This window comes from Porites lutea, chromosome 8 (genome assembly GCF_958299795.1).
Source record: "Porites lutea chromosome 8, jaPorLute2.1, whole genome shotgun sequence".
In the NCBI taxonomy this organism is placed as follows: Eukaryota; Metazoa; Cnidaria; class Anthozoa; order Scleractinia; family Poritidae; genus Porites; species Porites lutea.
The window spans coordinates 26,619,089-26,634,424 of record NC_133208.1 but is presented as its reverse complement, the minus strand read 5'-3'; the positions used below and the strand labels follow the sequence as shown (position 1 = coordinate 26,634,424).

General features: G+C 40.3%; 4 protein-coding genes across 4 annotated transcripts; all 4 read right to left on the bottom strand.

The window, feature by feature from the left end:
* Positions 1-1,382: 1,382 nt before the first annotated feature.
* On the bottom strand, positions 1,383-7,151 carry LOC140945442 (uncharacterized). Its single transcript, XM_073394466.1, has 4 exons — positions 6,911-7,151; positions 3,168-3,403; positions 2,585-2,874; positions 1,383-1,716 (listed from the first exon to the last, which is right to left on the bottom strand). The coding sequence occupies exons 1-4, from the start codon at positions 7,149-7,151 to the stop codon at positions 1,383-1,385; spliced, it is 1,101 nt and encodes a 366-aa protein (XP_073250567.1).
* Positions 7,152-7,218: 67 nt separating this feature from the next.
* Positions 7,219-8,055, bottom strand: LOC140945441 (uncharacterized). Its single transcript, XM_073394465.1, has one exon. It carries the CDS (start codon positions 8,053-8,055, stop codon positions 7,219-7,221), a length of 837 nt encoding a protein of 278 aa, XP_073250566.1.
* A 2,070-nt stretch (positions 8,056-10,125) lies between these two features.
* On the bottom strand, positions 10,126-11,283 carry LOC140945440 (uncharacterized). Its single transcript, XM_073394464.1, has one exon. The coding sequence runs from the start codon at positions 11,281-11,283 to the stop codon at positions 10,126-10,128; it is 1,158 nt and encodes a 385-aa protein (XP_073250565.1).
* Positions 11,284-11,345: 62 nt separating this feature from the next.
* Positions 11,346-14,748, bottom strand: LOC140945439 (uncharacterized). The gene is made up of 3 exons (XM_073394463.1): positions 14,178-14,748; positions 12,161-14,020; positions 11,346-12,067 (listed from the first exon to the last, which is right to left on the bottom strand). Exons 1-3 carry the CDS (start codon positions 14,746-14,748, stop codon positions 11,346-11,348), a joined length of 3,153 nt encoding a protein of 1,050 aa, XP_073250564.1.
* Between the last annotated feature and the right edge of the window lie 588 nt (positions 14,749-15,336).

Sequence of the window (15,336 nt, the reverse complement as noted above, 5' to 3'; positions counted from 1 at the left end):
CAGGACCCTATGGGCTCCTGGTAAAAACCTAAACTGAATTAAATTTGAGCGAAAGAAGTGGAAATATATCATGAAAGACTGAAAACGTACCAGGCTGTCGCTCAAGTTCCCTCGAATCCTGATCTGCCTAGAAAGGCATAAAAGGTAGAAAATTATAACTATTTAATAGCATACAGACCGTAACCTTGACTGCGAATGAAGGTCAGAAAGAGTCTGATCTAACAGGTTTTAGAGATCTGGGTAGTGCTTCTTATTGGATGGAACTACCCAGGTGTGAGTAGTGTCACGTCATCAGTATGGAATTTCTGCGCTCGTTTCACTGACGTCATTTAGCGGGAAAACTAGTGGTGGAGTCGCGAAATGTCGTCTGTTTTCTCAAAAAACCCACTGGAAATGTTAATATTTTTAATATTAATTAAGAGGAAAGTCTTGATTGTCTTTAAATGACATGATTTTAATTTTAATACCTGCAGTAATTTGAGTAAACTTTCTCATTGCTTGGATAGGCAAAAATTCTACAAGAAAGAACTTATAAGCACAGTGCGGCATCTTGAGCAATCTGCTCGTTCACTCTTAAGTTGCAATACAAAGGGTTGGTTATTAAAACGAAGTTCTACTTAGGCCGCGGTTTAAGAAATCATGGAATCTCCAGACAAACGCTTTTCTAGTCTACACTATATGCTTTCATGAAATTATTAACGATAAACGATGTTTAGATATAATAGCCGGTTTGGCAAACTGATGAAATGACTTAGAACGTGGTACTGGTGGATTTGTTAAACATAAGCTAAACTTCGTTAAATACTCGACCTAGAATTACTCAGCTGATAGGAGGTTTGAACGGATGAAATGCTCAAGCTTAAAATAATAAGTTATACTTACCGTGCGGGACATTTTGCGGGACGGCAAAGTTAAGTGAAACTTACACAACAGACGCGTTCTGTCCGTGTGTATCGAGGTGTTTCGAAATTCCACTTGTGCTAGGTCTCCGTCATCAACGAGACGAACTCGCAATTCAGTCTTAAACGGAATATCGTCTTTTAATAACCTGTTTAAATGTAAGAGAGAAACATGCCTGATATAGTGCCGACGTAATCCTTCGCTTACCATTAAACAGAACTGTTCAGATCGGTCTGTTCTTAAAAAGCATGGACAGTGATGGATGTTCCGCCATTTTGTACTGATCTACCAACAAAACTCAAACTCTTATCAGGGCTTTTCGGTTGCCGTCCATTTTATTGGCATTACGCTGCACTATTGACGTCACTTTTTTTCGTAAACGTCTTCCAAATTTGGCCAACGTTAGTTGGTGTTCAAGAATCAGCCGCGGGATTTGAGCCAAGCAGAAACGGGAAAATATTTTGAATGAATAATAAACGAGCTTACTTGAGAAAAATTTTTTTTAGGTCCTCCTCATCAAATGGGCGTATTCCTCCTGACAAAAACACAAATGCTTTGTCCTCTCCAGGGATCATATCTTCCATTGAACTGCCATCAGCAAACGTTACCTCCCTTTTTTCAAGATCTTGTATCACCTCTTGTTTAAGGTGAGCAGGGCAACAAATAAGGAACAAAATGTTTGGAATATCTGGACGAAAGTAAGCGACGAAACTTGCTGCTTGGGGCTGCGTTCTAGTGAAGCGGGTGAGGTAACTTAAGATCCCCTGTCCATAAGCTCTGGAGTTCTCTTCACGCCGCTCAAGGCCAAACGAATATCTACAACAACCAAAAAATCGAAAAAATAGTGTAAAGCAGGGCAGATAGATTGTTACGAGTCTTAAAATGGCAACGATCAAATCTTGAATTATTCTACGTAAATCACTGAGCCCAAGAAAGTCGATTGAAAAGGAAAAACTTTCTTTTCTACTTTTTTAGTTGACATTTTTGCTAACCACCTGACAGGCGGATGGTAGCTAAAATCGCCTCGCATGGGTATTGTTTGAAAATTTGACTTAGAGATGCTTTTAAAGAAGGACCGGCATTTTTGTTAATTACTTGGACGCATTTTAAGAACCTAAAGGTGCGTTTAGGCCGACCCACCACCTGGATTCAAAGAAGTTGTTAAGCAGTGGCACTGCTTCGCATCATCCGACTTCGTTGAATAGGGCCTTGTGTAGATGAAGAGTGAATCCAGAGCTGATTATTTACAAGAAATGTGAAGTACAAGCGAAAAGGCAAAATATAAATCGAAATGGCCAATCTACATCTTACATTTATTCGCTTTGGCAGCAATTGGACTTTTTTCGAAAAAAAAAAAAAAGCGGTATTCGGGAAAGTCACGGATTAAAAAAGTGTGGGAGGCGGGATTTTCGTGGAAAAGGGGCGAGTTTAATTGAGAGTTCGCCCATTCAACATTGAGGCCATCGCAAACCTGAACAAAAGAAATGTCTGACGATGTTGAATGCTTAATTTGAACGTCCAAACAAGATCCAGCAAAACCCAGCGCCGTTCAACATGATGTGCAAACGGATCTAAAATGTTGCATCCAACAACGTTGAATGAAGTTGGATCAACATTTTGGACAAAAAGGGACTCAACTGGCCATCTATCTGGTAAATATTAGTAACTTCTTAAGTATCTTTACCTAGAAAATCGTTGGACTTGGATCCTAACAAACTTTGCATCAAACTGTGTCGGTTCTACCAGATCAGTGAGTTCAGTCCATTCCTTTTTTTCCTCCTCGCAATTCATGAAAAACACTCTCACACGGTATTCAATGGGATCTGGTTTAAAGTCTTGTTGGTCTCGAAGAGAAACTGGCAGCTGAATGGTAACAGGTCTTAAGAGATGGATAAATTCAAAGCAATCAATTCGCAGAATAGGTCCAAGAAATACATCTTCTCCTTTAAATTCTTCATTTGGAACTTCTTGCACCTGTACCATATAAAACAGTAATCATCAGCAGTTAATTTCATTCTATTCTTTTATGGTTAAAATTGACGTGGATTCCCCAGTTAAATAAAACGTTAACGTAATTTAAGTAACAAAAAGATCGCTCCAAATATTCAATAAACGATTTTTCAGTCAAGCCCTCTAGACTGGTCATTATTACATCGTCAATTATAAGAAACCGTTGCACTTTAAAAAGCCTTGGGGCTGATTTTATTTGCGTGCATCTCAATACTGTCTTTAAATAATAAAAATTGGACCTTTTTAGTCACACCAACCTTTAACTCCAGGGTAAACGGTGATTTGGGCGCAACAGCATTCTCAGGGATTGTAACCGCCACGCCAGGATAATCAGGATGACTGAATAAACCGCCAGCAGATGTAATGGTGTAAGTCGGAGAAGACTTGAGACGGCAAACCACTGCATATGTTGAGCACTCATTTATGTCAGCTTGAGCAACGGGAAAGAAAAGGTCTGGTATATCCTTGTGAGACGGGCGCTCATCTTCGATATCTGTTACCGATAAAAAATACTGAGTAAAATGTAACTATCATAATAATTATGCTCTTTTTTACTTCCTTTACCATCTAAAAAAGACTGACGTTATAGAAATCAAAACTGAAAACAAGCCTCAGATCGAGAGCGCAATCGCAATTGCAACACTTGATATAAACACTACCTCAAAAAAAGAAAAACCAAACAAACCCTTCAGCAATACGAATGACGTACACTGCCTCCCGCTTAGGGAAACAGGGTCTGCCAAACGGTAACAACAACAACAACAAGAACGTATTTGTTTAAAGAAATATAAAGTTTACAATACTTCATGTCCTGCAAATAGCTACAATGCTAATCTAGGCAGGACAAGACTTTAACTAAAGGCGTTATTAAATTACATAAGAAAAAAGAAAAGAAGAAATACAAAAACATACAGAAAGAAACACCTTACATATAGATTCAAGTACAAGGGATTTTGTTATTTGAAAAAGACTAAAATTACAACTGGAGGTATATACAACATATCAGGTTAACTTCACAAAATATTCTATTAAAAAATTAACATTCAAATAATTATCTTCATTACCTAGAACATTAAGGAGTAGTGATTTAATTTTTTTACGAAAATTAGAAACGTTGAGAGTCTTAACAGAAAGTGGAATAGAATTCCAAATAGACACACCGATTCTAGTAAAAGATTTTTTCATTTTTTCAGTTCTAGAGAATTTGACAGAGAAGCATTCTTTTGCAGATAATCGCGTATTATAATGATGTTCTGTATTGATTTTCGCAAACTTATCGAGAAGACTTTTAGGAGCTGTCTTAGCATGAACGTCATACATTAAATAGCTTAACTGTTGAAAGAACAAAGACTGCAAAGGAAGGCAGTTTGATTCAATAAAAAAGGGATTGCATGGTCTCTGGGTTTAGAAAAATAAATCAAACGCAGAGCACGTTTTTGCAGAACAAGTATCTTATTGAGGTAGGTCTGTGGACAGTTGCCCCATGCACAGATACCATAATTTAAATAAGGAGAAATAAGTGCATGATATAAATTCAAAAGAAGACGCCGTGGAATGTAATGCCTCATTTTAGCAATTATTCCAACCGATCTACTAATTTTGTGACAGATAAAGTCAATATGATGCTTCCATGATAGTTCAGAATCAATCATTATACCCAAATATTTAACAAAGTCCTTCATCTCTAGAGTTACTCTAGTATTTAAAGTTGGATTAAAAATCTTAATTTGAGGAATGAAAGGCATTCTTTTTTGGTGCGGACGAAAAATGACATAATTAGACTTTTTGACGTTGAGCGTTAGTTTGTTAGCATTAAGCCATTCACTTACTTTCTCAAGTTCATTATTGACAGTTAGTTCAAGAGTACGTAAGTTGTCATTTGTATAAGTTAGACTTGTATCGTCTGCGAAAAGATAAAAAGTAAATTCCTTGGAAGATTTATGGATGTCATTAATATATAACAAAAATAACAAGGGTCCAAGTACAGAGCCTTGAGGCACTCCACATACGATCGTTTCAGTTTCAGATATGCATTTGTCTATTTCAATAGACTGTCGGCGATCTGAAAGATATGATCTAAACCAAGAATTTATAACTCCTCTTATTCCATAGTGTTCAAGTTTTGTCAAAAGAATCTCATGGTTAACAGTATCAAATGCTTTCTTAAGATCTATAAAAATTCCACATAAGTACTTTCTATTGTCCATATTAGAGTGTATGGTGTTCATAATATCAAGAATCGCGTGCTGGGTACTATGTTTATTGCGAAAGCCATATTGCAAATCATAAAGAATATCATTCTTGTCTATAAACTTTATCAGTCTACGATATAAAATTTTCTCAAATAAACGATTATAAATTGATAACAAAGAAATTGGCCGATAGTTTTCAGGTAACGTCTCGTCTTCACCCTTATACACTGGAATTACTTTTGCATATTTAAGCTTTGCAGGGTAAACCCCAGTTAGTACAGAGTGGTTAAAAATTTTGGTTAATGGTATGGATATGACTGATTTAGCAAGTTTTAACAGTTTAACAGGGGTAGAATAAAGCCCCAGGGCTTTATTGTATGGCAACAAGCTAATTTCTGTTTCAATTTCTTGCGGTATAATTGGATCAAAATAAAAACTGTTCTGCAAAGGCGGATCAAGATAATCAGAAAAAGTAGTGTTAACTTCAGGAATATCGGTTGCAAGTTGATGCCCTATTGACGAGAAGTATTTGTTGAGTGTGTTACCAATCGTTTTAGGATCATCTGATAAAACGCTATGCTCGTTAGAACGAATGAAGTTAATTCTTTTTGATTTTTTCCTTTTCTTCGCATCTCCTAATATTTCGTTAATCCCTTTCCATGTCGATCGTGTATTTTTTATGTTAGAGTCGAAAAACCTTTGATAGTGACGTTGTTTACTCAATCGAATAAGGGTTGTTAACTTATTTCTATATATTTCATATTTCGGCCAGTTTGATTCAAAGAACAATTTATTCTTCACCTTTATAGATTTCCTTAGTCCAGCAGTTAGCCAAGGTTTAGTTAGCATTTTTAGTTTTCTCACTGAAGCATCCCTGAGCGGTGCATGTTTATTAACTACATGATTTATGGTTTTATAAAGGTGAGAGAACGACTTGTTTACGTCGCAATTACCAGAAACCTCTTCCCAATTAATTGCACTTAGGTCATTCATGAATTCATTAGCATTAAAGCTGGAATAATCCCTAAATTTAGTCTTTTTTGTATGTGGTAATTTTTGCTTGTTTACGTTGACAATACAGACTTGCGAAAAATGATCGGTTGTGTCGGTGACGATATTGCCACTAGAAATATTATTCGTCAGGTTATTTGTGAAGATATTGTCAATTAAAGTCGCTGAGGACCCATACACTCGCGTTGGTTTATCAATTGTAGGAAGCATAGAAAAACTTTGCATACACTGAAGCAGTATCTGGCTGTATTTACAGTTTTCATATTTTAGCAAGTCTATATTGAAATCTCCCATGAGATATATATTATTATTGTGATTACTGAAATACTCGAGGGAATCCGAAAGATAGTCAAGAAATTGATCTGCATTATTATGTTGTCGGTAAACAATGCCACAGATATTTTTCTTGTGATTTGGTAGTAAAATTTCAATCCACAAGGCTTGATAAGAGGAATTAGTAGAGCGTTCTAAGACTCGATATTTATAGTTTTCATTAATAAAAAGACCAACACCACCGGCAGACAACGGGGTTTTAACAAATTCAAAGCAATAGCCAGGTAGTTGTGGTATAAAATCAATAGATTCGCCTTCGCATAGTCCCGTTTCTGTAACACCTAATACCGTGAAATTATGTTTTACCTCACTGAGTACGTGACACTGAAAATGTTCAATATTTTTTCTTAAGCTTCTTATATTAGTGTGAAGAATAGAGAAATCGGATACGACATCCCTATTTGTGGTATTTTCAAACTTCACGGAGAAGCTATGAGGCGAATAGTAGCTCGAACGAATTTTACTCGTTGTCATTAAGTTAGCATCAGGATCAATCGTTTTGTCTGCGGAATCGTTCCGAAAAAGACCAAGATCATACAAGCGATTAAATGAATAGATCGATTTCCTGGAGGCTAGATTAGTGTCCAGTAAAGCGTTATACTGCGGGTGGGCATTTTTCAGATCTTTACAGTTATAATATGGCAATTCCATCAACAGCAATTTGTTTTCTTTAGCGAGATTTTTCATCTCTTTGTGCGAAGCCATTTCCAATAACTGTATCACATCATTAAGATTATGAACGAATAACAATTAACACAGTACACTTATCTCCTTAATCCTGAGTTGGATTACTGACCAAGCTTTGCTTCAGATTGTCAAGATCGGCCATGCGTTTTAATTTGAAGACCTGAGAACTACTAGATTTACGAGCCAGAATCTCAGAGTTCTTCACCCAGACGTACTGGAATTGATGTGTAGATTTCAATTTGTTTACCTCGCTAAGAAGTTGCTGTAATCTCGGGATCAGGTGTTCATGAATTCGGATATTTCCCGTGTGAAAATCAGCAGATAAATCCAGATCATCAGGGTTTAAGTTGGAAGTTTCATTGCGATGAGCCATGACTTCTTCTTTGGCCAGTCGCCTTATAAACTTGCACACAATAGGTCTTGGGTAATGGCGGTCAACCCTTCGGCTATTCACTCTATGAGCGATATCAATGTCGTTTTTCGTCACTCCCTCGGCTCCGATAGCATGGAAAAGCTTTAAACACAACTGCGTGGTGGTTTCAGAAGACTCGTGTTCATCCTGTTCAGGAAAGCCAATAATTTTGACGTTATACTGAAAGCTGTACTTCAGTAAGTCATCAATGGCGGCGTCCAAACTGTCAACTCTCGTAGAAATCGCTTCAAGCTTACGGCTTAGATTGTCAAGTTCTTTCGACATTTCCTCTCGAAAGTTTTTCGTTATATGATGGTCCTCACATAAGAAATCAACACTCTTTTGGACACTGTTTCCATATCTTGTTGCAGCGTCTCCAACCTGCTCGATGTCCGCTTGAAGTCGTTGTTGCTCGATGATCGATTTCAGCTTCTGGAGTTCACTATTTACAGCGGAAATCTCTCCCTTTAGTTTAAGGTTTTCCTTCTGTAGATTTTTAACTTGACTCATTTTAGTTTACGACATAAAGCATTGGTACGTTTTGAGTTTTAAACCGGCATGTGCGGAGCGCCCGCCGACATGACCGCACACTCATCATCATTGGTCTCTAAAGTTGCCATAAGTCTACTACATAGAGAACATTTCCATACCTTGGCGACAGCGTAAGTCCTTGGTTCCACATACGTCTTCCCATTCATTGGTCTCCTTGTTGATCTGCCGTTTTATCACCAGTTCGTAGCCCCGTAGGTCCGATGCGCTGTGAGAAAGCGACAAAGGCACCATGGTATTGAATTGCAGGCGTTGGCCATCGTGGGAAGATAGTTCAATAACATTGCTGACAATGGCCTCGTGTTCCTGCAGTGGGGGTGAGCAGACACTGGATTTCCATCTGTAGACCACTATTGACGTAGGCTCAGACACAGCATTTGGATGGAATATAAGATGGACAGCCCCTGTTTTGAGGGCCAAGCGTGTACCTTCACTTGCCACTATTTCTCTGCAATGAGCCAAAATTTTGATAGTAGTTCAATGTTCGAGTAAAATCTACATTAAATGAAGAACATAATTTGTAAAGCTTTTTGGGGGGTAGGGGACAGAGACTGGACAATAATGGTTTTGTTCTACGCAGTGCAGGGGGATGACGAGATCAAGGTCAAAAATTCGTCGTACTAACTATATTATTCAACATGAACTCTTAGCTGCTTTTATCCTCCAAAATTAGGATACCGTGTAGCATGAAGATTTTGCGGGAGTTTTATTCTGCGGATTGGCAAATTTTTGTGGTTTGCGGAACCAATTTTTGCGGTTCGAGATGACTGAAATTTCTGGTGGGAACTAATTTTTGCGATTCTCTGTTCAAGTAGCAGAATATTTAAGTGGACGAAACCTTAATATGGTATTTTCAACTTTTATTTTACGGTATGTTGAGTCAAAGTTCTCTCTACTTACATATTTAATGGAGAATAATACGGTAATCACTGTAATATCTTACTGCTCAAAGAGACTTAACAACAGCAAAACAAAACAAAAGCCTGTCCCTACCATACACAACAAAACACTCTTTCGTTAATACGGTAATGAGGTATTATGTTTAAGTCCCATTTATAACGCCCCAGTGGCACAAGTCCATTAAAAGCAGAGTTTTTAACTTGACTGAAGGGTGTTAATTTTTGCGGCGTTTTATTTTGCGGGTTTTTTTTTCTGCGGGAACTAATTTTTACGGATCGAGGTCAATCCGCAAAATTCGCAAAAATTAGAACTCGTAAAATTTTCATGCTACACGGTACCCTACCCTTAGCGTTGAGCAAAGGAACTAAACAAAGTCTGTCGTTGTCGAATTTCAAACAATTCTCTACTAAAAAAAAAAAAAAAAAAACATTTAACCGAAGTCACGCGTATTAGTGTCCAACCGCTTTATTTTATAAATCACACTCCTACGGTACTGTACAACCAAAAAAACAAAGAATACGAAATTACGAAAAATGTAGAAATCAGTACAAAATAAAAAATACATCAAAGAAAACGGAAAAGCGTACAAATGGCGTATGACTAAAATTTACCTTAACGGTTTCTTGACTTAACGTTAAAAGGAATGAGCTGTTCTTGACCGATAAAAATTGTAAAAAACACTGACCGACAAGACTAAGTTTATACCAAAAAACTTGACAGATTACGTAACATTACGCAACGATGGTGACACCAAAAAGAAAGTAAACAATATAACAAAAGAAAACTATAAACAATTACAACTAATTGCAAGTAGACGCGAACAAAAGAAACAAAGAAAACCCTAAGTTCTAGAAGTTTCGCTTTAACACACCGGCCTCGAAAGGCAGACGGGCATTCAAGCCTTGCCTTTCTTAAGAAAACTAAGCGAAACTAGTAAACGAAACTTATTTAGAATATTCAAAAACCTTATCTACAATTAACATCTTAATTGCTTTACACAGTTCGCAACGTATTTATGAGCTAAGTGATCACTGCAATCAGGGACTTCCTTTCCAGCAACTGGCCCCTTTTGTCCAAAACCTCGAAGAGGTCTGTCTGTCCTTACAAGTTACATTGTGTCAACAGCTGGGATTAATTATCGGCAGCTTCCAGCAGCAAGCATATCTTTCTAATATCTCGCTTCAAAATTGCTCTGGCGGTTCTAACTGTAGCTTGTCGCACTGCACCATAGCGATCTGGTGTAACTTCTTCAACAACACCCATTGGCCACTGTCCACGCGGACTGTGCTCATCAGCTATGAGAACCAAATCTCCAACAGCTACATTCCGGCGCGGGCGAATCCACTTCTGCCTTTCTTGAAGAGATAACAAGTATTCATCTACCCATCTTCTCCAAAAGATGTTACTCAGGTACTGTGCTTGTCTCCAGCATTTTTTGTACTTGTCTGTGGACGCAGTGGAGAAGTTACCAGGGGCAACACATGCATTACGGTGAGACAACAAAAGATGATTCGGTGTTAATGGTTCCAAGTCATTTGGATCTTCGCTTAATCTTGTGAGTGGGCGGTCGTTCAGGATTTTCTCTACCTCGGCCATAACAGTGAGAAGGGTCTCGTCATTGACTATTTGGTTTCCCAGGAGAGCGCGCAGTATCTTGCGAACAGAGCGAATCATTCTCTCCCAGACCCCTCCTTGGTGACTTGCTTGTGGGGGGTTGAAGTACCATTGAATACTGCGCTTACGTAAACTCTCTGTGATGCGTGATTGATTCCACATTTTAAGAGCTTTCTTCAACTCACATTCTGCTCCTTTAAAGTTGGTACCATTATCGCTGTAAACTTCTTTTGGTGCACCGCGCCTACTGACAAATCTTGAAAACGCCATCAGAAACGAGTCAGTCGTCAAATCTTGAGAGACCTCAACATGCACTGCTCGCATTGTTAGGCAGGTGAAAATGCACCCATATCGTTTAACTCGACTTCTCTTCAACTTGACTGGCATTGGTCCGAAGTAGTCAATTCCAACTGCGGTGAACGGTGCATCTCCTGGCGTGACGCGAGCCATAGGTAGCGGAGCCATAATTTGTGCTTCCGGCCTTGAGTTCCATCTTCTACACTTGATACACTTGCTGACCACTCGTCTGACGGCTGAACCACCTTTCAAAATCCAAAATTTCCTTCTAATTGCAGCAAGAACTTGACTTGATCCTACATGGCCTATCTGATGATAATGGCGAATAATCATGTCAGTTACGTGATGCTTGGTTGGTAGAACTATTGGATGCTTCATGAAACAATCGATAGCCTCTGCATTATTAAGACGACCACCAACTCTGATTAACCCATTATCAGCTATTGGATTGAGTTTGCGCAGTGGGCTGACGTACGAACCGTCACCAGGCGTTTCCCCGACACTCTAGAGATACTACGGCGTTGCTGAGCTTCAGACGTCAGTGCATTCAACTCCCTCGGAAAGAACAGCCTTTGCACGTACTTAATGACCTCCACTTCAGCGTTTTGGATTTCGCGGACGGATAATTCTCCTCTTTTGACGTCTTCTTTTGCAATCTTCCCTGTGCGATACAGCAAGTAATTCTTGAAGCGGCTCAGCCAAGCTAGAGCCTTTTTCAAACCATACCACGAAGAGTAGTGATAAACCAACGAGTCAAACCCTTGATCTTGCATAACAGCATGCGCCTGGACTTTCTTCGATCTTTTGACGTTCTGGTCATTTTCATCAATCTCAGGAAGCTGGGTTGGCTGATTTGGCCACTGGCTTTCGTCCTTCAACAAAAAACTTGGTCCCTCGAGCCAAATCTTCAGTTTGGTACGTTCATGAGGATTAAACCCACGAGACGCGTAATCTGCTGGGTTCAGATCAGAGCTAACATGACGCCACTGAGACGGGGTAGAGATATCGTGGATCGTTGCCAGCCTGTTGGAGACGAATGTCTGGAATCTTGTGTGACTGTTGTTGATATACTGCAAGACAATAGTAGAGTCAGTCCAAAACGTCACTTCATGTATAGGCAAAGTGAGTTCTTCCTTGATCTGCTTGTGAAGCTTTACAGCGACTGTGGCAGCCGTTAACTCCAGTCGTGGTACTGTCACAGTCTTCAGTGGAGCAACTCTTGCCTTTCCCAGTTAGATGCTACAGGCGATATTACCAAGCGCATCGGTTAAGCGCTGGTATGAGACAGCCCCATATCCCTCTTCCGAGGCATCTGAGAAATGATGCAGCTGGACGGAACTGAGCTCGCCAAAATCTCTCGGTTTCACACAACGTGGTATGGCTACTTCGGTAAGACCAATGATGCCCCTTGTCCAATCTTGCCACTGCAGAAGGTCGTCTTCTTGAACTATGTCATCCCAACCAAGCTCGTCTTTGCATAACTTCTGAAGCAGTCGCTTAGCTGGAAGTATAACTGGAGCAGCTAGGCCAAGAGGATCATATAGAGATGAGGTGACAGAAAGAATCTCTCTCCTTGTGTTGGCTGTAATATTCGGAATGGTCCTAAACCCAAAGGTGTCTTCTTCCGTGTCCCACTGCATGCCAAGGGCGCGATCTAACGGTAAATCTTCTAAGTCTAGGTTAAGGTTCTTCACTGACGGTGCTAGGTCTTCCTTAGCGACTGAGGACAAGATTTCTCGACGATTACTGATCCACTTTGTTAAGCGGAAGCCTCCCCTACTCAACAATTCTGGCAGCTGCTCAACTAATCGTACCGCCTCTTCAGTTGTTGCGACCGATTTAACACAGTCATCAACGTAGAAGTTCCTATTAACCGTATCGATGGTTTCCACATCGAAGTCCGTCTTGTTGTCTTCTGCGGTTTTCTTTAATGCAAAACTTGCACAGCTAGGAGATGATTTAGCTCCAAAGAGGTGAACAAGCATCTCATGGTCTTCTGCTTCTTTAGAAAGATCGCCACCAGGCCACCACAAAAATGACAGAGCGCAAGTATCTTGAGGAGACACTTGATGGAACATCTTCTCTATGTCGGCCGTAAGACCTATTTGCTCTTGACGAAAACGAAGTAGTACTCCGACGAGATTATTGGTTAAATCTGGCCCTTGAAGCAGCTGTTCGTTGAGTGACGTATTGCGAAATTTAGCGGCGCAATCGAACACGACTCTGGTCTTCTCAGGTTTCTGCGGGTGTATCACAGGATGGTGGGGAAGATACCAGACAAAACGTGGCACTTGATGTAGAGATACTTTCCTCGCGTGACCTTGTGCAATGTAATCTTCAACAGCATCCTTGTACTTCTCTTGGAGAACTTTGTTCTTTTCCAAACGTCTTTTCAGAAGATTTAGTCTTTTTTCGGCCATAGGTCTGTTATTCGGTAGGCACGGATTATCATACTTCCAAGGAAGGGAGAGCTGATAATGGCCATCGACCATCTGAACGGTTCGTTCCATTATTGCCAGGGCTCTTCTATCTTCAATCGACATCATTTCTTTAGATGACGCAGACGATTCGCCGAACTCCGCGTTGTACATTCGCTCAATTTGTGCTGACAGCGTTTCTTGACCTCCACTTAAGAAACTGACGGTCGCTTCAGGGTTGCTTGAACCGCCAACTGGTCCGATAAGTGTCCAACCAAGCAATGTCCGTGCAGCGCAAGGCTGTTTACGGCGACCACGGCGCTCTTCAAAGACCCAGTGCGCCTCGGGAACATCATTGCCGATTAAGATGGATACCTCTTTATCGAGCTTAGGTATACTTATACCCTGCAGATGCGGCCAATCGCGAATATCTTCGGTGCTGGGTATGCTTTTCTTTGAGACAGGTAACTTGTCAACAGTCCACACACGATCTAGTTGTATGCGTACATCTGACGACAATGCTCTCACAGTAAGACTAACTTCTTCTCCAGATCGTTTGGTTCTCTCGGCATTAATGGTAGTTAAAGAAAATGACGTTGGAGAACCTCTTACTCCTAACTCATCCAGAAGGCGTCGTAGACACAAGGTGGTGTCAGAACCATCATCAATGAAAGCATATGTCTCCACTTCTCGTCCACCTTTAGCAGAGACTCGGACAGGCACAATCCTCAAACTAATTCTGTTTTTTTCCGGCATTTGTCGCATAATCCGCCCCGGCCTCGATGTGGTGTGGACTTGCTTCAGCCAGATCTTCACGAGTCGCTGTTGGCCCGGTAACAGGATCTTCAGAATCACCTCGCGTTCTTGAAGTCTCATTTGAAGCTATGGGAGCGCTCAATGAATTAGGTGGGTGCAGCAAGGAATGGTGCCTTTCTCTACAGCCACTCAGCAAGCAAGCATCAAGACTCCTGCATCGTCTAGCGATGTGATTAGGCTTCAAGCAATTTTCACACAGATTTTGTTTCCTAACAAAGTCCTTCCTTTGAATATATCGTTTGTCCCGGAACTTAAAACACTTCTCCAATTCATGTCTTCCATCGCAAAACTTGCATTTGACTTGACCATCCGTTGCTGACCTCTGATTTGAGCGTTTGCTGTTGGCTGTATTGGCTTGATTACTAACATCCTTCTCAACTTGAGTCAAAGCAAGCACAGTACCATCACCATCAGCTGCTTTTCTTGGTTGTTTTGTGACTCTTGACTCTCCAAGCTTGAATCCAACTAACTTCCCGAACTCAGTGTTTGCTATCAGAGCCCTTTTTTCGAGAAAGTCTGCCAAATGAGAGAAGGTTGGCTCAGAACCCATTTCCAAAATCTTCCCCGACTCATCCGCCCATTTTGCCTGCATGTGCACAGGAAGACGCATAACGATTTTCTTCAGAGTGTCCAAAGAGTTTATATCGGCTTGATAGCTTAATTCCGCGAATTCAACAAACAGATTCGCATGTCCCTTGCGAGCTGTAAGAGTTTCTCTCCATCAGAAGATTTTAGCTGTGGTCCTTTGACAACTTTATCGATGAACGATCGGATGATGACATGACGTTGTCCAAAATTCTTTCTAAGAATTTCCCGAGCAGCTTTGTATCCTTCAGGCCCTGGCAGAATTACACAGTTTTCAACTGCCTCCTTAGCTTTGCCAGTGCAATACTGGATCAGATAAGATAGCCTTACATTGTCATCTGTAATCGAAGATTCTACGTTTAGCTCAAAATTCTTAATAAATCTGGGGTATCTTGAAGGATCGCCATCAAAGTACAAGAATTCCCGCTTTGGCATGTCCAACTTCTCAAGTCCAAGATCAACTTTATCGATAGACATCTGCTGTTGCTCCATAATCCTTTGAAATTTAACCGTTGTTTCGTCAGTGCTATTTCCAGTAACATTCTTCGCTTCCGGTATTTCAGCTTTCACTTCCGGTAAAGCGTGCGGTTTGGTTTCCGGTAAAACGCATTTC